Source organism: Ictidomys tridecemlineatus, chromosome 7 (assembly GCF_052094955.1).
Source record: "Ictidomys tridecemlineatus isolate mIctTri1 chromosome 7, mIctTri1.hap1, whole genome shotgun sequence".
Lineage (NCBI taxonomy): Eukaryota > Metazoa > Chordata > Mammalia > Rodentia > Sciuridae > Ictidomys > Ictidomys tridecemlineatus.
This window is the reverse complement of record NC_135483.1, coordinates 131,543,332-131,568,191: the sequence shown is the minus strand read 5'-3', so window position 1 is coordinate 131,568,191 and position 24,860 is coordinate 131,543,332. Positions and strand designations below refer to the sequence as shown.

The following is a 24,860-nucleotide window of genomic DNA, read 5'->3' as shown; positions in this document are numbered from 1 at the left end:
TTTTCTGCTTTTTCTCTAAGTTGACGTGAGAATACTGACTTATAAGACTACTCGATTTGTAAAATATTTAAGATTCAATAAATTCGAAATCAAAAACATACCGAAACACAAGCATGGCTTTTTTCATAAAGGAAGAGAATTTTGTTGTGCCAACTTTATGACAAGTTATTTTAGCAGTGTCCAAAAATCTTTTTGCATGCATCCTTAGTGACCTGGAGTATGTGTTCAGGATGTCTCTTGGATACAGATGGTTGAGAATGAGAGCGAAATGAGAGATATAAAGTATAATATGTCACTCACTATCCAAAGAAAAGCTCAGAGCTTGGTATTAATAAAATCAATGTTGTATTTAGTAGGAATTTATCATCTATGCATGTCATCTTTCTGTGTAATATTAATATTTGACCCCAAGAATTTAATAAAAATAGAAATAACTTTCTTGCTATTGAGAAGGGAGTTTTTTTTTCTAATGTTTACAGGCTTTAAAGTTCAACAAAATCAATATTCTTATTCAAATAGCCTTTCACTGAATCAAGTCTACAAGTATTTCAAATTGTTGAAAGAGCATGTATCAGTATGGTGAGATGTGCAATCATCTGACAATCAAAACCCTTAGTTACAGTCATCTCTTGGTATCCACAGAGGATTGGTTCCAGATTTTCTCATGAATATAGGTACCAGATTCTGGGGTTATTTAAAATACTTTATATAAAATGACATAGCATTTACATATAACATAGGCATATCTTCCTATATACTTTAAATCATCTCTAGATCACTTATAATACCCAATGCAATGTAAATATTATGCAAATAGCTATTATACTACATTTTTAAGGGACTGGTGAAAATAAAACTAAGACTGTGCCTGTTAAACATAGACACAATTTTTTTTTCCAAATAGTGTTCATTTTCAGATGGTTGCATCCACAGATTTGGAACCTGAGGATTAGGAGGGCACCTGTACTTCTTGAGACCTCTTTTATCCAAAGCCATGACATTTGTGAGTAATGAGAAAAAAGGGGAGGATTTAACTGGGTAAGTTTGCTTACCAATGATAACCTCAGAGAAATAGGTAGTGAAGAAAATATAGCATATTGAAAAGAAATATTATTCGTCTTAACCTGATTTTGATTTTGGTTTCATGAACCAGAATGAACACTCCATAAGGGGGAAGACAGTCCCATCTAACATCTTACTGGACACACAGCATCCTGCAGCCAAGATGAACCAGGGTTAGATTATCAGTAACTGATGACTAGTGAAAAACATTTAAAGGATATTACTAAGACTTTTTCAACTGTAGCACCAACATACCTACCTCAAACGATTGAGTTTATTGAGATTTATGTTTCTGCAATGTCTAATGCTCTCCTTTCATGTTCTCCTTCCTCCTAGTGATATTTATCTGGTGCTTCTCACACCTTGATAGCCTCATGGATTGCATAGGTTTTTGCCTTAGGCTTCTATATTCTTGGGCACTGGACTCATAAAGGTGCTTAATAAGCATGGCTTTTGTTCTGATACATGTCAGTAAGAATCCATTTTGTTTTTTTAAACTAAGCAGAAGCATCTTCTGACACATTTTACTTTTGTTCTATCAACAGCTTGTGCTAGCTGGGTAAACATCAGAATTAGAAAGATGGGTAAAATACCACTGCTACCTTCAAGGAGCTTAAAAACAAATGGAAAAAATAAGTCACATAGTAGAAACCACATGATCCTACACATACCAATAGTGAAGAAGACTTAGAACAAAGCAAAGTGCACAGTAAGAATAAATGATATTGTGGGCAGAGGAAGGTGGCTTCTGAACTTTCATGAGGCAGACATTGGCTGAACTTCATACCACACTTAGAATTATTTAATAGTCTCAGGCTTCTGTGCTTATGCCATGCTTTTCAGAACTTTTTTTTCAAATACAAATCTCTGTATGTGTGTACATACATATATAAAATCTCCATGTATAGAAGCTCTACAAAGAAGATATTCCAACAAAACTAGTATATCTGGACTAATTCATTAAGAACCCCAGGAGCCCATTTGGTTTCAATACTAATAGAAATTTAGAAACTATTCAGAGAGAGTCTATTTGAGACTATCACAGAGTTATTTTAGAAGCAGGATCCCCAAAGGAATGATTCCATTCTTTCCTCCACTATATTCTCTACTGTGCTGTCAGATTAATCTTTTCAAAAACTCATGTCTCTCCATTACTAAGAGCTTCTTAATGGATAAAGTTCAAATATCCTAAAATAGAGTTTGACATCATTTATAATGTCTCCATCTTCTGTTTTTACCTTTTTTATTTTTTCAAGTCTCACTACCTTCCTAACATCACACCACCCTGGCTCCATGTACACTATACATCAACTATGCCAGGAGTAGTTACTGCTACCTAGCTTTACTGTTTTATTTTTATTTCAATATTGACATGGGGCTGAGAATCTCTGCAGTTACTGAATATACTTCCTTCCCCATTTCCATCCTAATTCATGTGCTAGCTCTTCTATAACATTTTAATCAAACCTTGTCCTACTCAAAGTTCTATCCTTGGGTTATATATCATTTTAATATACCACCAAAATAGTGAAAAATTGCATTTTATTATAGCCATATACCCAACTTACCCTTAGAAGCAAAGGTCATAGTCCTGTTTTCAAAGATCCAAAACACACAACAGTGCTCAATATACTGACAACCAAATTGGAGGGACAGCGTATCAGCTGGCTCAGCTTTCTGTATAGAATAACTAAATAAGATCTCTAAAGTAGTATTAGTAATTCTTGATTACTAGGCTTTTGACTTGAACTACCTTCTCCAAGTAGATATTTGGAGACTTGTCATATTACTTAAATTACTTTCATAAATCTTCCAAGTGGTTATAATCTCAAACATTACACTGCATAAATATATAATAGAGACATATTGAACAAATTGTAGAGCAATATTATATAATAGTAGAATAATAGTAGAATAAGTGCTCAGGAGTAAATAGGCTAAAGTTAAACAGAAACAGAGGTAGGTCAGTGCAGATAGGAAGCAGAATAAACCACACTTCTAAGAGTCTAGAAAAATCCAAAAATACCTAAGGAGGGTCCTTTAACATATTATGGGTCTAAACTACACTAAAAAGACATTCCAATTATAGTTAGGAAAGACTTCCTGACACTGTATGCAGTTTAGTAGTAGAAATTACAATGTAAATTCAATAGTCAAGAGAGAAATACTAATGAGCAGGTAAAGTTCTGAATGTACTGATCTCCAGAGCACAGTTACAGATGACTACAAAATATTAACGGTCTGATGTGAGCTTTATAACAAAATTGAAGGGAGACAAATTTCAGGAAACTCTTCCTCATGGATTTTTTTTTTTTAAAAAAACAGGATTTATTGGTTGTTGATTTCAACTCTAATTAGTTGTGAATAAATGTAATTTTATTTGTGCTTGGAAAAAAAAACAGGATTTAAGGAGTTCCAATATGGGAAATTCTGATAATGATCTTTGAGCCTCTTTCTAACAGCAATGTCATTTGCACCCAAGACATTGTACTCCAGGAAAATGAGAAAATACATTCTTATATAGTTCTCATTGTTTTTTGTTCATAAGTTCAAATTATTTGACTATTCTTGAAATCTTTACATCACCAAGGTTTCTTATACTTGGGGATGTCTAAATTTAAATATTACATTCAAACAAATAAAATGTTCTACATGAGCCATGTGTGGTGGCACATTCCTATAATCCCAGTGGCTCCATAGGCTGAAAGCAGAAGGATCACAAGTTCAAAGCCAGCCACAGCAGCTTACCTAGGCTCTAAGCAACTTAGTATGACCCTGTTTCAAAGTAAAAAATAAAATAAAATAAGGGATGGGGATGTGGCTCAGTGGTTAGGTGCACCAATGTTTAATCCCCAGTACTATTCCAAAAAAGTTCTATTTTGATTTTGCTGTTAATATGAAGGAAAAAACAAAGACAGGACACATTGCATCATATAATTTAAAATATACAAGGAAATTAGTTAGGATAAATATTTATTTCCACATAACATTTGTTTTGAAAAACAATATCCTAGTCACATTTACACATTACTTAAACTTTGCAATAAATTACATTCAATATATTCAGTAATTCTGACCAGGAATCTGAAATTAAGAGTAAATATATAACACTACATTTTTCTTATGTTTTATATGATTTCAAAATATTAGGATTAACATAGAGATAGCATTAAAATTCACACAGGAACAAAATGACTATAAAAATACTCAGAAATACAGAATTTCATTGAATATGATTGCTTATTCAAATCAGTGATCACATGAAGTTTTTAATTCACTGTGATCATTTTTAACTGAACAGTTAGTGATATATTAAAACACTAGGAGACTGCTTTTGGGACTGGCTGGCTAAATCATAAAATAATGGAAATGTTTACAGTGTATATCACTATTATAAAATACAAAAAGGCAACCTATTTAGAACAGAAAGTTTCTGTATTTTTTTCTTCAGCATTTATAAAGACAAACTTTTTAAACTGCAAATTCTTCTTCCCATAATTTTTGACTCATGTTCCATTTTTAAAAAATGACTCCTTCAAGGATTGTGAGGAAAATGTTTTCAGAAGGTATCAAAATGTGAAATCTACTGGAGGATTTGTTGCTTTTTTTCCCCCTTATTAGCTTAATCACAAAAAGGAATTTATTCTACTTTTCGTGTGCATGTACAGAGTACATGATTAATAGTATAAAAAAGCTAAGGGGCTCAGAAATATTGTAAAATTGGACATTGAAATATTTTAAGTGTGATGACCACTGATTACTCAGATTTAGTTTTTATTCATTTCACATTCATCTAAAATGAAATTAAATATTACATTTTTTGGTAATGCTCAAACCCTTAACTTTCCTTCTTCTTGCATAAGCTTATTAAATATGGATTATTTCATATGGACTAAAATATCTACAGAACCTTCTCAAACAGAATCTGAAATTTTCATTTAAAAGATTGTTTTTCCACAACATGCATTTAATTAAAAAGTGGAAAAGAGCTTTGCAGAAAAAAAAAATTACAATTGGAGACCTTTTGGTCTTCATTAGAACATGATTCAGGACCAACATTAAGCAGTACATGACCATTAATAGCAGAATAACTGTACAGAAGTGGAACTTCATGTATGATAATTTATCTTGTGTTATTCCACAAGTATGTATTTATAGGTTTATTTGGAAAACATCTCTTGTCAATGGGAGAGAAATTTAACATCACATTTCTGATAAATCCCACAAAACCATTACAAAGTTTTTCTAAAGCATTTCATACAAGCCTAATATTTGATCATGTATTCACAACTTGAATTTTAAGCAAATACTAGTTGACTCATTGCATTAGTATCTGATTGTTTTTAACAAGCTGTGAACAGGTTATAGATTTTTTTTTCAAATGAATGTAAGTTTTTGTTACATATAAATTCTTAAGTATTAAATGTATCATATTAAATCAAGGAAGTGCATAAATATTATTATTAAAAATGCTTTCAAACTAACTGTTTGATTGTTTTTTTTAAGTAAGTCACTAATGCTAATCTATAAAAATAAAAAGAAGTAAGACTACCTTTCAAAATTCTTCTGAATGAAATTATCAGGCATCTTCAGGTTACTAAAGTAGGAAAATACAAACTAGGCAAATATGACTTATCTCTTTAAGAAAGCTATTGCTCTCATAAAGCTGACAATGAGAATTCAGTGTTTATAAATGTCTTACAGCAAGGAACACAACACGGATTCTTGCATTAGCTATTGTATCTGTTCACAAGGTTGTCTCACTGCTCAGAAGGTTAAACACAGAAATGAAACAAGTATTGCACTACTTACAGTATGAAGGTGGATTGGGGATGAGAAACAGAATTTACAATACATGATCAAAGCAGTTTTATTAATAATTGTGACACTCTTCTCAGATATATGAAAAAAAATAAATTGAAGATCAAGTCATAGACAAGTCTCCCTGTCAACACCTTTCCCTGAGTCAGCTTTCTTCTCTTTTCGGCTTTCAGTGCTACAAGGGAAAAGAAAGAGAAATTTATTACTGCAATCCAGCATGGCTACATTGAGATTTGCTTGCTTTACACACAAAACCCATCAACCCCCAAGCAACACAAGAGCCCGTAGGCATTGCTCTCTCATGCTGCGAAGCAACAATTAAAATCCTCTGCACTCATTGAGATAGAAACCAAGAACTGCAGAGAGGGGGAAATTCAAAAACAGACACTAAAAACAAAACCCAGACATTTTAAAACAGTTCTAAAGCATGCAAGATTAATAACATGATCTACTTTTAGGAAATGAATCATTGATGATTGTTGAAAATGCCAGTCATGCCCCATTTTAAGATAGCACTAACACCAGTAAATGACACAAACAAGATGCTGCCAGAGGTATTTCTGGACTCTGCATGTGGCCCCTCCTTTGTGCATGAACTGGATCTTGATCTTTGGTGAGGATTGGGTCTCAGTCAGGTAATACTGACATATCTCCCTGATCTGTGTATGGGTGACTCTGCACTCTGCTCTCCAGATGCTTTCGCAATCTTTACAAACAAGCCCTCAGCCTTTACATCAGAGGAATGTTGCTTCTCTTCACTTCACTTCTAGAATAAACTCATTCTTGAATGGTTTCTGTTTAATCTCACCTTCTAATGAACTTTACTGACAGTCAAGCTGGTAATGTAACTCTACCATTTTTGTCTATTTGGTCAATATTTTCTCACTGTATATTTTTCCTACTCTTCCAATGAAGTGTTCATGGAAAATTCCAATAACATGCTCATATACATGAAGCTCATATAGAGAGTGCTGCCAGTAGGATGGAATGCTTATTCCCCTAGTACCTCCAGTGCACAGCAGAGCCCTCTGAGTGGAGGACATCTCTGTGCCCCTCGCCACTGATGACACAGGATAACCTACAACCAGCCTCTGAAGCCCTAAAGTGGAAGAATCCACAGCATTTTATGGTTAACTTCAACCTTTAATATATATTTATGAAACAGTTGAGGGGAAGACATCCTGGGGTTTTATAACTCTTCTCCAAGTTATAAAGTAATCAAACTCTGTATTTCTACGGGTCTTCCTATGCAGCTTTCTCAGTGGTCAATAACTTAGACACATTCTAAGAGTGTGTTTTTAAAATTGTTTTTCCTCCAATTCAAGCTAGAAACAGCCCTTCTCAGTTGTCACCACCACCCGGCACCATCAGGTAAGAAGTGCTGGAGCTTCTGCCATCTGTGGCACGCTGCCAGCGCTCAGAGCTGGTGTGAGCGAGTGTCTATGGCACCCGGGTTTATGCCTGCCACACTTCTCAGCACATACTCCTTACAGGTCAGAGCAAAGCAACTTTTTTCCCTTTTCTTTTCTCTTTCCATGAGAAGAGATGACAGTGTGCACATGATGTGTTGAGAGTCTTAACTCTGTATTTTTAACTCCTCTATCTGTATGACTCACTTTCTTCTACTTTAAATTTCTTTTATATGACAAGTGTCGGATATCCTGTTTTCAACATTAACATTTCCTTGGGCTTTACCTGGCTCCCAAATTCTTCTGCCAAACAAAGCCAATATAAGAAGGCAGAATGGGCAGTGCAGGGACCCCTGGGTTTGGAGTTGGAAGATCTGGGTTCAGTTCCTAGAAGCTAAGAATGAGCTGCATGACCTTGTGACAGTTGTTTAATCTCTCTGAAACTCAGTATCTTCATCTATAAATTTGAGTTTTGTACCAATGGCCTCTAATTTCTCTTGTAGCTCAATTCCAGCATACTGACACTGGTATTTCCATTTCCAGTGGACTCTGCCTTATGAAATATTTAACAGGAAATTGTGAAGGACAATTGTACTGGCCTCTACAACTGTACAATTCCTATGCATATAATACTTTGGAACATAGGAGGCGGTCCATGACCTTTTGATAAATGAATGAGTTCTCAATGGCACTGTTAGTCACCAGGCAGTGAAGAAAAAAAAATCTGATTATCAACTTGATCCACAGATGAGCTTCCTTCTGGTCTGCTTCATATTGAGTCTTTTGGTTATAAAAGACTGTTTTTCCCTCATTAAAATTATTGGTTTTGCTGTCAAATTAGATTTCAGCAAATTATGAAGCAGAAATTTTATAACTAGTTCAAGACTTTTGTGAAAAATATTCTTAGTTTGAATCTTCTTTTTGTATGGCTCTCCAGATTCCCTATTAAATCATTGTTTAGATGCCAGTCAATTTACTGCTTTAATTATTACAGATGCATATTACATATATATTATGTATTATTGCAAAAAAACATACTGCATATCTGTTATGTGCCAGACATTATGAAAAGACCTAGGAATACAATATAGATAAGACTATCTTTGTACTTGAATAGTTAAAATTTAAAATGTAAGCAAGTAGTATTTCAAGAGAGGAAAAAGTGACCCAATACTGTCATGCTGCTAAGATATCTATGAAGCTGTTACTTTTCGGTTGTACTAAAAGCAGTTATTATGAACAATATTTACTGAGCAGTGATTAGAGAGACTAGGCCTAGGAAATCAGAGCAAAGGAGAAGAATCCAGGATAGAATAAGATTGTGGGGAGTGCAGGGGTAGGCTGGGGAGGGTGAAGCAAAAAAAAAGTTGCCCCAGAGCCCACCCTCTGCCACCAAGGCAAAACCAATGCTGCGTTTCCTAACATTGACAGGTACCTTCCCATGAAAAGTTGATTGTAGCATCAGTTTTATAAAACACAGCAGTTGCTCACCTATTCTGATGCAATGTGGTCTTTAATGAGACCTATTTCTACCAATCCATCACATAAGCTTCAGAGGAGCTCATATGTATGGGACTATTAAACTGAGATCAAAAGGAGACATCCTATGGATGACGTAGAACTTGTGTTTCATTCTTAGATTCTACTTGTTGTCAAACTAGGTAAAATATGTTTGGCAAGTGTGAATGTCAATGAATGAATGAAATAATAAAATATTAATGAAATAATTACTGGTAAACTTTATTGCAAAGGGTACCTAAGCTTCTTTGAGTCATATTATAGCCAGGGATAGGAAGGAAAATAACTGAGGGGACTGGATCAAAGGCTGCATAGAGCCAGCTTAGGTCTTGAGAGATACAGGTCCTGGTAACTTGACATCTTAGGCCTCTCTTTTTTTTTTTTTTCTTTTGGCCAATGAATACTCTAACAGGTACCCACTTTTCCTAGTTTCTGGTTGTTATACTTTAGTGCCTTCAACTGAAACCAAAAGAAAGTGGTAGTTTTGGCACCATATTTGTTATTAGGATAGGTGGTTTTAGGATTTCTGAAAGCCACACTCTGTTACAGTTCCCACAGTTAAAAAGATGAAAGATGTTAACCACTCAGAAAGAGATTTTTCATGAGAAAAGCCACAGATTGTATCACATGAAAAAGTAAAGATATCTGGGTAAACGTTCATTCCATAATAGTTTGAACCTCAGGTCAGTGAAAAATTTAAAGATTGAAAAACAAGTGGTTCTAACAAGGTTTAAAAGATGATCTATTTAAAGTTGGACCTACTAAAAGCACATTACACTGTTCACTAGAGTTAATCTACTTCTGAAGTAATCAAGACATATTTTAAAATAATATGACTAGGTTTTTCTGGTGGGAAGCATAACTTTGACTTTAATACTTAACTTTAAGAAGTACTGAAAATTCATGCCATAAAACCTTTTGCTTGAACCAAAGAAAAACAGAGAAACAATTTGGGACACACATCTTTTTAATTCAGGAAGAAAAGCAATCTACAAGATTATTTCAAATTCTACAGATATTTCCCACAGCTGGCATTTTACTTCTTACTTTGAGCTCATCAACCTGGATTTCTTTGTTTTGTTTTGATTTTGGTTTTGGTTTTGATTTTGGTTTTGGTTTTGGTACCAAGGATTGAACTCCAGGGCACTTAACCCCAGACCTTTTATTTTTTTTATTTTTTACTTTTTATTTTGAGATAGGGTCTCACTAGGTTGCTTAAGTCTCACTAAGTTACTGAGTCTGGCTTTGAATCAGCAATTCTCCTGCCTCAGCTTCCCAAGCTGGCCTTGATTTTCTATTTTAAATGTATATATTTTCTTTTTAATCTAAGACTATAGCAGATATTTGGGGGAAAGGAAGATAAAGCATGTTTTAGAATAAAACACTGCTGCTGCTTGACCCAAGCAAATAAATATGTTTTGAAGCCCTGTTCAAAGATATAAACCAAAGATCTTGGAGACATTCCACTGAGTAATTTATATTAATATCCTATGGAGTAAGTCTTGGAGGAGTTGAGAGTCAGAGAGACAGAAGAAGACAGAGACAGAGACAGAGAGAGGACTGCCACCCGGCCCCTGGGGTGAAGACTCTTCTCCTCCACTGTTTGTCCTATTTATTCTGTCTGGTGTAGAGGTGACACTGAAGCGGTATGACATTTTGGGGTGACAAAAGCCAGCAACAAGAGATATATTCTCCAAGTGTAAAGTAGTCTTGCTTTCTAGTCCATGTTTCCAATTATGACTCATGAAGTCAGGTAAGACTTGAAGGTGGGGATGCTTCATGGTAACATAAATGAAATCTGAGTTTCCATTTATTAATTTCCTAATTGAAAGGACAAATTTTCTATTCCCAATCTAAAAATTTAATGTCAGTACTAAATACAGTTCTGTAAGATTTATTGATTTATATATGTTGCATTTGTATAAGTTGTGGATGGAACAAAGTTTATTCAAGTTTCAGAGCCACTTAAAGAGCTGACTAGTAACAGGAGCAGCATAGAACTCAGTCTGATATTAGATCTGAGCCCAAGACTTTCTATGTCTTTTGCCTCCCCAAAATTCACACAGAAGACACAGGCTGATCGGGTTTCCAGAAGACACCATTTAACATAAGTAAATGCAGCCAAGGAGTAGGTGTAAGGGAGAGAGTCTTACCTTTGGGGAATCAGCTTCTAGAGTGATTAGGAAGGGGAGCTTATGACAAAATGTAATATAAAAATTAAGTAGAAAAAGTTAATTTAAGGTTATGAGAATAAAGAAACTTAATAACCATAACACCATCCCAAATTGCTTCAATTGCTTTCTAATAAGAGACACTAGCATAGCAAAGGAATTCCTTTTTCTTCAGATTAGCAACTGAGAAGACAGGATGGTATAGTTTAGATTCTTATTTATAAATTCTGGAAAATTCAATAGAACATTTCATTACAATTCTTGATATCTGAGGACATACCTATCCCTGCACATGCACTTAAAATCACCAGAGACAACTCTAGGGGTTGTTTGCATATTTATATATAAATAAACAAGAATGGGTAGAACTTTTGAGAGCCAAAAGTTTCAGGGTAAGGAAGTGAGTAAAAATTTTCAGGGACCTGAGATAGGGGAATAGCAATATACTGAACATAAAATCCCCACTGTATGTGATATCTCTTTTCAAAAAGGAAATAGGAAGTGGGAAATGTGGGCACACATCTGAGGGGTTCCAAGGTGGGTGATGATGGAATACAATAAAATCATACAGCAAAAGAGTAGGCCAAAATAAATGTCCAAAAATGCCATGCATTAGAACTCACTTATACCTCCATTTCCCCCCACTGTGCTAGTTTTGGAGTGAGCTTTTTATTTTCAAGTGAAATGTTGGAAAACAATAACATTTGTAAAAAAAGACAATTTTGACCATTTTCAAAATGAATTTTCTGAACCATTTTAGATATAAATTTGATGGAAACCAATATCATTCTTTCGCTAGTAGAATGATTTCATAAAATAATTAGAAACAGTACACCTCATTATCTTAAAATTCAAACCTTTTAGAAGGAAAGCTTGACTCCTTATCTTTTGAGTTATCGGCAGTAATCAAAAGGTTCCTCCACAAGGCAGTCTTTGACATTTCATCAGAAATATTTATCACAGATGGATCATCTCTAGTTAGGAGTTTACCAAAAAATGAAATAATAAACATTAAATAAGTAACTGTGGTTATTCAAGGACAGAAACTAAATATAGGACAATTTTATGTCTATATGAAATTGTTTTTTTCCATTTTTATTGTGGTAAAATACGTGTAATATAAAATTTACTATGTTAGCCATCTTTAACTACACAGTTAAATGTTATTAAATACATTCATAACATAAAAATCACTGCCCCTATCCATCTTCAGAACACTTTCCATCTCTTAACACTGAAATTCTATGTGCATTAAACAATAAATCCCTGTTCCTCCTCTCCCAGTCCTTAGCAACCACTTTCTGTCTCTATGATTGTGACTACTTTAAGGGCCTCATATAAGTTAGATAAAACAGTATTTATCTTCTTGTGAGTGTTTATTTCATTTAGCATAATGTCCTCAAGGTTCAGCTATGTTGTAGCTTATGTCAGAATTTCTTTCCTTTTAAGGCTGAATAATATTTTGTTGTACATATGTACCAAATTTTATTTATTTTACAGGATTTTTAATAATCAAAAATTAAGAAATATGGAAAGACTCTCTCAATTATTAGAAAAACTCAAAAGATCTAAAGAAAAGATTCTAATTGCAAAAATACAGGTTTGGGCTGCAGTTTCTTTTTTTTCTTTTCTTCTTCTTTTTTCCTTTTCTTCTTCTTCTTCTTCTTCTTTTTTTTTTTTTTTTTTTTTTGGTGGAACTGGGGATATGAACCTGGGGCACTCTAACACTGTGTCATATCCTCAGTCCCTCAGTTTCTTTATTTTCTTTTTATTTGGAGATATTATCTCTAAATTGTTGAACTTGTGATCTTCCTACCTCAGCCTCTGGAGTCTCTGGGATAACAGGACTAGGACATCACACCTGAGTGGGCTGCAGTTTTTAAAAATTTGTTTCACATAACAGATTAGATTCTACATGTGGACTGCTTAGGCTCTTGCACCTGGCATTTACAGCCATGCAGATCCCTGGTCTGCAGGTGTGGGCCCTTCAGTTGCTCCCACTTACTCAGTAAGCACTGAGTTCTCACAATGATCCATATCGAGCTTTATGCCCCCTCAACCTCTACTTCACCTCCTCCATCTTGCCCTGGCTCATTCAGCCATAATACAATGGCCTCCTGACCATTGTAGAACACTAAAGGTTTCAGGGCCTTGTTCTAGATCTTTTTTCTGCCCTCACAAGTATTTCATCCCACCATATATAACTTCCCTCTCTTTGTTCGAACATCACCTTCTCAGGCTCTTGCCAATCCCTCTAATTAGAATTGCTATTTCCATCTCTTCATACCACACTCATCCCTTTTATTTGATATTTGCCTTCACTGCAGTTTTCACCATCTGAAATACTATACTATATTACTTGTTCATTTTTTTAATGTTCTGTCCTCCATTTCTACTCTACTTAAATATAAATTTCATAAGGATGTGATTCTTGATCATTCATTCATGTATTTGGTACTCACTTACATGATAACTGTTTTTTAACAGATGAATGCAGCCTGCATCTTTGGCAGAGCTCTTTCCACATATCTAGTGTAACCTACAATATCAGAGCCTGTACTATACCTGATGCTTTTATTACATTTTAAAATGGCACCAATTATAGGTTACATCCAGGATGCTGCAAAACATCCCCAGAGGTAGAAACAACCAAATGGCAGTAGCAATTAATTATTTACCAAGTGAAAGAAAGTTTCTATAACAGAAAATATCTCTCTTTTTGCTGTGTAGGTAAAACTGCTATGACAAAAATCATGTCCTATAGAAGTCCTAAGTGACTTCACATGACTTCAAATTGGTGGTTGCTCACAAGAGTGCAACAACTCAACATTGAAGATGGAAAAAAACAAATAAACAAACAAAAAACTTGGGTCTCCACTTTACTCAATCTAGAAAGGTGCTCTTTAATTCCTCTAATCTGCCTGGAAAGAGAGCTTCCTAGTAACACAAAGCATGAGATCAACTAATTTAAAAAGAATCATCATGTGAAACAAGTTTTTCATGAAATTACATTACAAGGGGCTATGAGCAAGAGTTTAGAAAGTGCTAGATTAGACAAAGTCAAACTTCATTTTTAAAATCCAATACTACTTAGATTATTTTATATGCAGTTGTACATTGTGAATTTTCAAACTAGAATGCAATATGTAATGTTTTCCAAACTTATTTCAATATCAGGCTCTTCTCGGAGTGTTACCCCATGAGACTAGGTTTCCATAGAATACATTTGGAAATATACTGGTTCCACTAAATCAAGAGGATTTTAGATTTTAAGTGTTGCAGAAGGAAAAAAAAAAAGAAAGAAAGTAAAAATGCCTTCTATACTTATACTCACCCTTAAGTGCTATGTAATTTTATTTAAAACTTTTTAGGAAATATGATTTTAGAATATACCCTAAAGCTCCAAAATATTCCTATTTTGTCTTTAACACTATGACAAATTCCTCCCTCAGTGGAAATTATCCCCTGTTGGTTTTTTTGTTTTTTACTGGCAAGCCTTAAATTATCCTTAAGAACGCTGAATCCATAAAATTGGGTATTAAATGGTACTTAAAATAGAATTTACAAGAAAACTAAACTAAACTATAGCAAGAGAGAGGGAGGGGTGAGTGGAGCAGTGTGTGTGTGTGTGTGTGTGTGTGGGGGGGGAGAGAGAGAGAGAGAGAGAGAGAGAGAGAGAGAGAGAGAGAGAGAGAATACTATTGGCCAAATACTTGCAAAAATGTTTATTACAACTTATAAAACTCATTTTTTTCCTATTGTATGTAAAGAATATTAGCATATTTGTGGGAATTGCATAAATCTTTCCTAAAATGATTAATAGAACTTATTCCTCCAGCTCAAGAAATAGATTTAACTTTTTATTTTAAGGGATAAATTCCCAGAGTTAAAATATTGATGGGTGATCAACTTGGTGAATACCTATCTCATTTAGTCCAGAAGTGAATCTTACCCCTGTCCTCTATTTGCTCCTTTCTGAGACTATGAAAGATTCTTTTATAAACATCATAAAATATGAGAAGAAAATATTTCAGACAATAGCTCCTACCCTACATCATTTTATGCTACTTGGGTATAGTCATCCAGTCAGTATGGGCAGAACTTAGTACTGGAACCTGGTTAATCGAATTTCTAGTTTCAGTCTCTCCTCTAACACAACTTCAGCAAACCTCTATGAGCATCCACACAGTGTGAAATTCTTAGAGTACATATCAACATATTCTATTACAGACATGAATGTGTTTTTAAATGTATATCTTACCTATAATGCCCTTCCAGTGGGAGCTGTACTGTGCCCTCATCCTCCATAGCTAACATACTTTGTTCCTCCTGGAAAGACAAATGTAAAGTATATAAAGTGAACCTGATGAATCTCCATTTTACATTAAAGAAGAAACACAGATTAATGTTTCATTATCTCATTAACCTCAAGACCTTCCACTTTGTTTGCATTTATTAATGCCAGCACAGGTCCTTTCAATAAAGCTTAGCTACCAAGAACATAAGTAATTAATGAGAATCTCATAACACAAAGTAATTTAAATGCTAACAACAATCTCCTTCATGTCACTCAATGTAAAACATGGTTAATTTCCAAACAGACTTTTTAAAAATTAATCTAAACCTTACAAGGACAAAAGTGTGGGTAATGTAATCAGTTTTGTTGTTATAAAGTTGAAATTACATCCCAGAATGCTCTGTTAGGAGGAGATAAAGCATATATTCAGTGCAGTAATTCTCAAACTCTACAGTAGAATTACCTGGCAGGGTTTTTAAAAATACAGATTGCTGGGTTTTGCCCTCATCTGATTCTATAGGTCTGAAGTAGAGAGGGCAAAAAAATTTACATTTCTAATGGGTTTCCACTTAAATTTGACTATGCTAGTCTGGACACCACACTTTAGAAAGAAATGCTGCAGACTTGGAAGGATATAATAGAAGATATCTTCCTATAATATATGTATCAAAACATAGGTAAGCTTGGTGGAAAAACAAATTGAATAGTTAGACTCCAGTCAGATGCATCTTTAGCTTTTGTTTATGCTTCATATTTCTTCTTACAACAATAACATTTCACCTTTCTCCAAAAGGTAGAAATGCTTTATTCACAAATGTATATCTTCATATATAATATTCTAAACTATATCTTTGAAATGAGGATAATCATATGGCTACCATACTAAAATGTTCTCATTAAATTTTCAAATAACGTTATCATTAAACTTTTTCTCTGAGTATACACATCCATTTAGTTGTCCTTATCTTTGTGTAGTCTATGACTTCAAATGGAACATTCCCATCCCTCTTCTAGCTTCCAATATCAGATGCACATCATACTTGTTATAGGTTATTGGTGATGAAGAAATAAAAAGTATACTTTCTGCCTTCATAGTATTTTGAATCTAGAGCAAAAGAATACTGTTCAATAACTATTCACTGAAATGTGATGTGTATGCTGAAGAGGAAATAGAAATTTCAATTGAATAAAAACATAAGGACCACGTAGAAGTAAAAAAAAAAAAAACTTTTTCTCTGCACCCAGTAAGAAAGTTGTCTATAGATTACAGCTCTTATTTATTTTCAAATGGGTCAACTGGCATTATTCTAGTTCAAGAATTATTTAGAATATTTAAAAAATTAGGTTATCTTATTCTATCTTCAAAATGGATTTTAAGATGTACAGACATAAAGAAGTAGGTGATCCTCCCCAAGAGGGAATTGATGACAAAAAAATAAATACAGAAACAGATGGCCCTGAAGGCTCTTCTCCTTTCCCCTTTCAGTAACTTAAGAGAGCTAAACTTCCTTAACCCAGCTTAACCTATAATAGCTGCCGGAGAGATATGACCTTTAGCTGATGCCATTATTCCTGGAAGGCAAGGTGGTACCTGGGGTTCTCTTATTCAAATCTTGGCCCTCCACTTGCACAATCTGTAATCTGAATGTCATATTCCATCTTTCTTGTTATTTATATAGGCAAAGTGGTTTTTAGTGACTCTTCAGCTAACCTATGAATATGTCATGTGATGTGGGGATAGGCCTCATTCACTCTTGCATCAGTCTCCCAACCTACTGGCCAAGGTAGGGCCCTCTCTGCAGGGGCTTTGGTTGTGGTGCATACAGAACCTCTATGCCCAGCCCAGGCTACGGAGCAATGGAGAGGCCAGGGTGCTGCATAAGCTCTGCCACACCTCTGCTTATACATTCCCCCTCAGACACTTTATGTTATATTTTTACATGGTGGGGCTAATGGCATAACCCTGTGCATTCCAAGAACCAATTCTATTCTCTTTCTCTACTGTTTTTAAAGTATTTTTTTAAATTTTAAGGCCCATGTATTTTATCACTTATGTTTTACACATATTCTCCTTATCATTTGGCAGCACTATTGAAACTAATCAAGATGAGTACAGTCCTATTAGTTTAAAATAATCAATTTAAGCATAAGCAGAGCTAATCTGCAGCCTAGAATGAGATATGCTTTGCAAATGCAATAAAAAGATTATATGGAATACAATACATATATCATATTAATTTACAAGCACATCCTGGAACCCATGGGCAGAGCATATGTATCCTTTCAGGTAGAAAAGGTTACTTCCATGGGAGAGGTTACCTTAATGCACATGGAGGAACCTAAAGACATTAAATGATTCCATAGACTATGTAAAGAAAACCAAGATATAAACAAAAGGTAAATCTGTCCTTAGTTGTCCAATAAGAGGTTAAGACTATCATATAGTATCTTTTCTGGCCAATTCAGAAAAGAATGTCAAAAAGTTAAGGATGTTTAACAAAGAATAAAATGCAAATAAAGTTTAAGAGAAGAACAGGTTCATCACCATGTAAGCTACCTGGCAGCAGAAAAATGAAGAATCACTATTCAATTCAACAGCAAAAAAAATTGGGCCAAAGCATTATGAACAATTTTGGTTTTTCTTCAGATGATTTTCCACTTTTCTCTCAAATTGCTTTCAATAATTATTTTGCACTCTGTGGCTTGTTAGCATGTGTGGGCTTTATACTAGTCATAATTCTATCCAAACAAAAACTCATCACCTCTAAAGATAGCATTTCCAAGCCATGCTTATCTGAAGAGAAGGGTGGCAGAGCAGCCGCTGCCTTCAGTGCCAGAAGGGAGCTGGGTGGGCCCTGGAGCGGGGATGGAGGGCCGGCTGCAACCCAGGCAGCACTCTGAGGGAGCCAAAAATTGAGCCTTTCTGGGGAGGAGCAGTCAAATCAGGCACCAGTCATCACGACAATCACAACTCAGGTTATGTCAACCATGCAAGCAGAGAGAGAATAGCATAAAGCTAACCAGGTATCCACCACAGACACACCTCAAAATGAGTTCTATTCAGCATTTCTTTTATACAGAATCCATCAAGAATATGCAGAGTTCTATGTCGTAGTAGTACCCAGTTATGAGGTGTTAAAAGGATGAAGATCAAAATTTACCCAAGAACATTTGAGAAGTTTCTTCAATTTGACTAAAGAAATATTTATAATAATTTAAATGTCATCTTTTGATTAAGATAATCAAAGAATTTTCAGACACAAAATAAGTGAACTGCAATTAATGCTATGTCCAGTAAAGGGAAGGAAAAGTTAGGCTTAGAAAACAAATCTACTCACTAGCATCCCAACGTTTACTGAGCATGTACTATGCTCTAGTCACCCAGTGAACAAGAATGATCCAGAAACCATTAATAAATTCATTCAATGAATATGTGTTAAGCATTATCTACATGATGGGAAGTCCGTTAGGCATTAGGTTACAACAATGAAAAGAAAGATATAGACCCTACCCTTAGATGATATGAAGGCTCACCATGAGAAGAACAGGAGCAGAAGTTGTAGAATGGAAGAAATTGTAGGTAGGAAGAAATAATGTGAGCCAAGCATAAAATGAAGGAATAAATAAAACATGTTTTCATAGTAATGAGCAACTAGTCTTGTTAGAGCCAAAGGTCTGTGTTGAGTTCAAGAGGAAAATAAAACAGGAATCAAATTGTGGGGTATTTTGATTAATAGGAGGATATATATCAAGTTATATCATGAATCTGAATTGTATAAACATAAAAATTCTGATTCCCATATTGTGACACCTAACAAATTCTCTATCCTTTAATTACTTTTTACCTTTAATGAAGTAGTAACATCTCTTATTTTATCCATTTTTCAGCAAAGTCTGTATCTATGTAGGAGGCTTCAAATATTCCAAATTACAAACAATAACAAAGAACAAATAGCAACTCTAAGTATCTTTGTGAAGATGCTTACAGTACAGGAGAGAAAATATTCAGTAATTTTGTAATCTATATATCTTAAGAAATGGAAGAGATTTCTAAATTCAAGTTCAGCTCCTTTATTTTATCCAAGAAGAAAACAAGGCCTACAGAATATAAGAAGCATCTAGACATTTCCTTTCCCAACTAACAGTATAGGTGCTACAAATATGTGATAACAATGTCATATTTATAAGGATTTTTATGATTTCTAATGTAGAGACAAGCCAATACATAAAATACTAACAATGAAAGCTCAGAAGGAAAAATGGGAGGATTAATATAGAATTCATATAATATAGAGAGACAACATATATTTTTCATCAAAATATTCAATTCATTGTCTCTAAATATATATGAATTATTATAAATACAAAAGTGAAAAATTCTGTAGAATTATCTTGTACTTAGAATCTGAGTATATTCTGGAGATTCAGATTCTGTAGTTTAGGAAAGGGCTTATCTCAAACTTTATCATGAATCAGAATCCCCTAGAGGTCTTATTAATACAGAGCACTGGCCCCTCTACCCAGAGTTTTAACTCAGTAGGACTGGGGTAAGGCCCAAGAATTTTTATTCTAACAAATTGCCAGGTGTTGGCTGGTGTAGCAGAGTTGTGGAATCACATTTTGAAAAACTACTGCTTGAAGAAGGAGAATAAGCTTGCCACATCTTAAGATTCAATTAGAAAAGATATTTGTATAATAATTAGTTATCCATGCTTTCTAAATCCACAACCCATCCTGACCCTTCTTAATAGTAAGACATTTTCTGTAATTTGCTTATTGCACTTGTTTTTTTAATTTCTTGGAATTTTTCATGAACCCATTTGATACAAATCACAAAGCCGTACTTGTCTACTTTTTCTAACAGTGTATGTGTTAGAGTGAACTCTCAGTAAATCAAGAAGTCTCAATCTGATACCTTCTGCCAAATTGAATGTCCAGGGTTTAGCTAAGCTTAACCCCATCACCCTCTCTCCAAGAGTAAACATTCTGTGGAGTTTTCTGCTTTTAACAATAGTCCTTTTGTCAAATGTGTACAATGTCCTAGAGATTATTTAAGTAGGAAGAAAGGCATGTTGGTACTCTGAGCACATTTGGACATCCAGAATTTGATTCTGCAGTCTTCCCTTTACACAGAGCAATGTGCAAAATGTCAGGGTTCCAATATTCATTTCTACCCTGATTATAATCCTTTCTTTCTAAAAACTGAAGCATATGCATATGCATATGCATGAAGTACATGAAAATTTGGAACAGAAGCTCTGCGACCTTGGACTGGCCTGTGTAGCTATTTATTCTGCTTAACTCATTATTGAATTTTAAGGTCAAATGAATGCTTTTTCAGTGCCATAAGACCATAAATGGGCTACTGATAGGAAAACCCTAGAGGATAAAGGTACAAGCTTGTAACTATCATCAAAAGGACAAGAGGTGAGCTCACTTTAAATTCAACTCTCAGGGAGCTGAGACATTTCTGCTATTTACTATCTTGCCAGATCATGATCAAAGTTACTCAATTAATTTGAGCAATTGCAGAAATGCAACATTTCTGGAGAACTTGTCCATTTGCCACCTTAATGCAAAATCTCCTGGAAGACTGGGCCTTGGTACAAGATGCCATAGTTAAGAAGATCACATCCTTTAGTGGAGTCCTTAAGCTCAAGAAATAAAATATCAAGATCTAGGCAACCAAGTAGAAAATCAACCAGAGATTTAACTTTTAGTGTCATCCTCCTTAAATCTTCCTACTCTCTTCCCTGATCCTACTTTTTAAATGCTAATCCCAGGTTAGAACATAAACATCTTTAAACTTTCTTTTCTCTCCCCAGTTTGATGCAGAATTATTTGCCTTTGCAATAGTGAGAACTACATTTTAATGTTCAATTGTAGTTTATTTTTTTACTATTATTGATTTTCTTGTTTCTTTCCATGTAATGAGGATCACATGGAAGTCTCACTGTATTTATCTATTTGAATTTTAAAGATCCATAGACTTGTCTGATGAACGTATTACAAGATTTTTTCCCCTCTCAATTTGGAGCTGAAGGATTTGGCTATAAAATTATCCCAATAAATTTTTAATCTATTTTTATATACTTGCAGAAAACATGAGTTCTAGGAAATTTAGGGACACTAGTTACTTCTAGAATTTTTCATAATCAGAAGAGAGTAAATACCCATTAGATTATAGCAGGATATAATGTAAAAAGGTGAGAAACTAATTATATAGAATTTCTACCTAATAGGATTAATAAATTGCAAAATGGATATAGGGTACATACATACAAATGCCAAATATGCACAGCTTTGAAAGTTGGGCGTGGAAATGGCTAATTCTATGAAGTTTATTATTACCATCAGCTTTGTCTATTCTATTTCGGAGAAAAAAGGAGAATCTGAAACTTTCAGTCATAGTAGGGAAGAATATTAAAGATAACATAGGAAATTACACAGCATTTTTTCGTTTTGAAAGTTCTAAATTCTAAGACTGAAGTTCTAAGAGGAGCAAAAATTGTACTGGGATTCATTGTTAAATATTTGCACATGCACACCTTCTCTTCAAAATTACTTTCTTTGAAAATTTATAACTTCTTAGAAATTGTTTTCAATCTTAATAATTTTAATTACACAAACTATAAATAATTTAAGACATTAAAATTTCAATAGTCTGATGTCCATCTTATTTAAATTTAGCTTGTACCAAATTTTGTCATATTTTTCTTGAATAATACCTGAGGATAACACAGACATTTACTGACACTCTAAAAAGAAACAAGAGATCCAAAATATACTAGTTAAAACATTATTTTTTAAAAAATATCTAATACTTAAATCAGAATACATTAAACTTAGAAAAATAGAGAACTAGTGACAATTTTATAATATTTAATATTATATTAATATACTAGAAGTATATATGCCTTCTATATATTTTGAAAAATTGAAATATTTATACAGAAAAAAATATATCATCATGATCCATCTATATGTGAAAATCTATTGACTGCAATGGAATACCATAAAAAAAAGAAAGGAATTATTATTCACATTATGTAGCCATACTGGTAGAAAATTCTGAGCAGAAACTTCATTAGATTTTGTGGCTTAATCAGAGTTCACTAAATAACTAAGCAAAACTTAAAATTCTTGAAACATTTACAAATGAATTACCCAATGGAAACAACATATCTAAGACTTTAAAAAATATTCTATAATTTAAAAACTGAATACATTTATTAACCACCTATAAGAAAAATTGAAATAATAATGTTCAATTCTCACAAAATATTCTTTAAATCTTATTTATATTTACATAGAAATTTTGTTTTACTTTTACAATCTATGAGCTCAATCATTCTGCTAAATGTTGTATGAGTTCTCTCTTTCTCTCTCTCTCTCTCTCTCTCTCTCTCTCTCTCTCTCTCTCTCTCTCTTTCCATTTATATTCTTTGTAGTTTTTATATACTTTTAAAAATGTTATGATTAGTCTTCAAAATAGATCCAAGCTAACATTTTAACTTTATAAATGCCCTAAAACTTAAAATAAATTGTTTTAACATATGAAATAGAATCAAATAAGTAGTTCATGAAAATAAATAGAACCCAAAATGTTTCTCAAACATTTATTCAATCTTAAATCACTTTGAATGCAAATCATTTTTCCTTTTAAGCATTTCATGTATTTCAAACCTAACTGATTTTTCACTAGAATCTTCTGATTAAAAGTTTGTTCCCTAGAAAATACCATCAGTAATAACACATCTCTGTTCCTCTCCCTCTCTCTCTCACTCACTTATTTCTGTCTTCACATTTTCAACCAAAACATAGTTATTGCATGACCATAACTTGTAAATGGTGAAGCATCAACAACTTTATGCCATCTATAAGTGAGAAATAATAATCCTTATGATTTGGAAGTTAATTAAGCACAAAGTATTTGTATATTTCATACAGATTGGTTTCCTAATGTGAGATCTTGGTGTCCTCTGTCTCTGGTTAAATCTTCATGATTTTAAAAACTGAACTTCCGAATCTGTCCATCATGGTTGTTTGTAATAACTGTCTAATGATAAATATACTAATTTAGTTTTGCAAGGAGCAACTGATTTTCTTTTCTTTCTTTTACTTTTCTTCTTCTTCTTTATGAGACATTGCTTTTTCTCTGACTTACTTCTTTTTCAGCATCTTCTAGTTTCTTTTTCTTACTCTCAGGCATTAAATCATCCAACCAGCTGAGTTCTCGTTTGGTAAATAAGAAGTCCATCAACTTTCTTACAAATACCAGGGCTAACACCTGAAGAAAATAATAAAACAGCTTAATATTTAAAGAATAAAAGTGGGAAATATAGATTCAATTGTTTTTGGTAGAAATGAGTCAGTTTCATTAGGGCTAACATTAACTTTGAGATGAATATGTATATTCATGTTGAGAATGTATAGTTTTTGAAATATTTGAAACTTCATGGAAATATTTAATTAAATTTCACTTAAAAATACCCCTGATGCTAAATTTTGAAAGTTTATACTTTTTCACCTAGGGTAAATTACCTCATATTATAACAAACATTCAGAATAATATAGACAAAACTAATATGAATCACTGAAATTCATGATCATTTTCAGTCCCTATCTTTGTCACTAATTTTAGTGTCAAAGTTTATAGTAGGGTTTCCAATGATTGTTCAAACCCCATACTAAGGTTTATAATCAGAATCTTTTGTTCCAATTGTAGTTCGTGTGTTTCCAAAGGGACCCTAAAATCAGAGGAAAAGAGTGGGTACAAATTTCATACCATCATGGGAAAGACAATAGCAGCTCTTGAAACTTTTATTATCCACAGAAGGCCAAGGCAACTCATCTGAATAATTGTAAAGAGATGAACTTTTCGGAGTGGTACATGCCGTAGATATATAAAATCTGGTTGATGTTTTGCAGGCATCCAGAAGAGCTTTATCCTATCAAATAACTAAAAGATTAAGCAGACTAAATTACATTTAGTAATAAGACAACAATAGAAATAGAAAGGCAGATATTTAATATAGTCCCCAAATTTTAGGTTGACATAATGTATCTGTGATAATTGTACATCAATGAAATTGATACACCACACTGAAATACTACAATTTTAATTTACAACCGTACAGGTTGTAGAGTGTAACAACAGTAATGCCAGTGCTAAATGCTAAATAGTAAAGCCAAAGTCAGTGCTACCTTGGAGAGTAGAGTCCTGAGGGCAAAAGGTCATCTTTATTCTCGTCACATCACAATCTCCTCCTTTTCCTCCACAAATACTGGGGATTCTTGTACTCCCAAGCTCAGTTCTCTTCTATCCTGGAATGGCTCATCTTTCCACTTTAACACACCTCCTGATGACTCCCAAACTGGCTGTCTCCCTCAATTACCTCTCTGAGTTCCAGACCCCACCTAGCTGCTGTGGAGGATGTTCTGAGTTCCTTATTTGAACTCTGCTCCCTTTGCCACTCAGATCCCCAACAAGGGTTTTGATGCTGTCTTTACAAACACAAACTTCTTAACCATAAATATTTAACCTATGTAAGAGATAAAAAATGATTGGATTATGAGATC

At 33.8% G+C, this 24,860-nt stretch overlaps 1 protein-coding gene across 12 annotated transcripts in view; it reads right to left on the bottom strand.

Moving 5' to 3' along the window:
- Positions 1-4,018: 4,018 nt before the first annotated feature.
- Positions 4,019-24,860, bottom strand: part of Slc4a10 (solute carrier family 4 member 10) — a 279,064-nt gene continuing 258,222 nt past the window's right edge. For 9 of the 12 annotated variants that reach the window (XM_040294372.2, XM_005315743.4, XM_040294368.2 and 6 more), the window contains 5 exons: positions 24,067-24,240; positions 23,446-23,568; positions 15,243-15,310; positions 11,839-11,955; positions 4,019-6,058 (listed from right to left, as the gene is read on the bottom strand). In XM_040294372.2, coding sequence (XP_040150306.2) covers positions 5,992-6,058; positions 11,839-11,955; positions 15,243-15,310; positions 23,446-23,568; positions 24,067-24,240 — 549 coding nt within the window. In that variant the 3' untranslated portion in view covers positions 4,019-5,991. Of the gene's footprint in view, positions 6,059-10,963; positions 11,003-11,838; positions 11,956-15,242; positions 15,311-23,445; positions 23,569-24,066; positions 24,241-24,860 lie in introns of all 12 variants that reach the window. The other 3 variants (XM_040294371.2, XM_040294369.2, XM_078017495.1) reach the window with 3 other exon arrangements.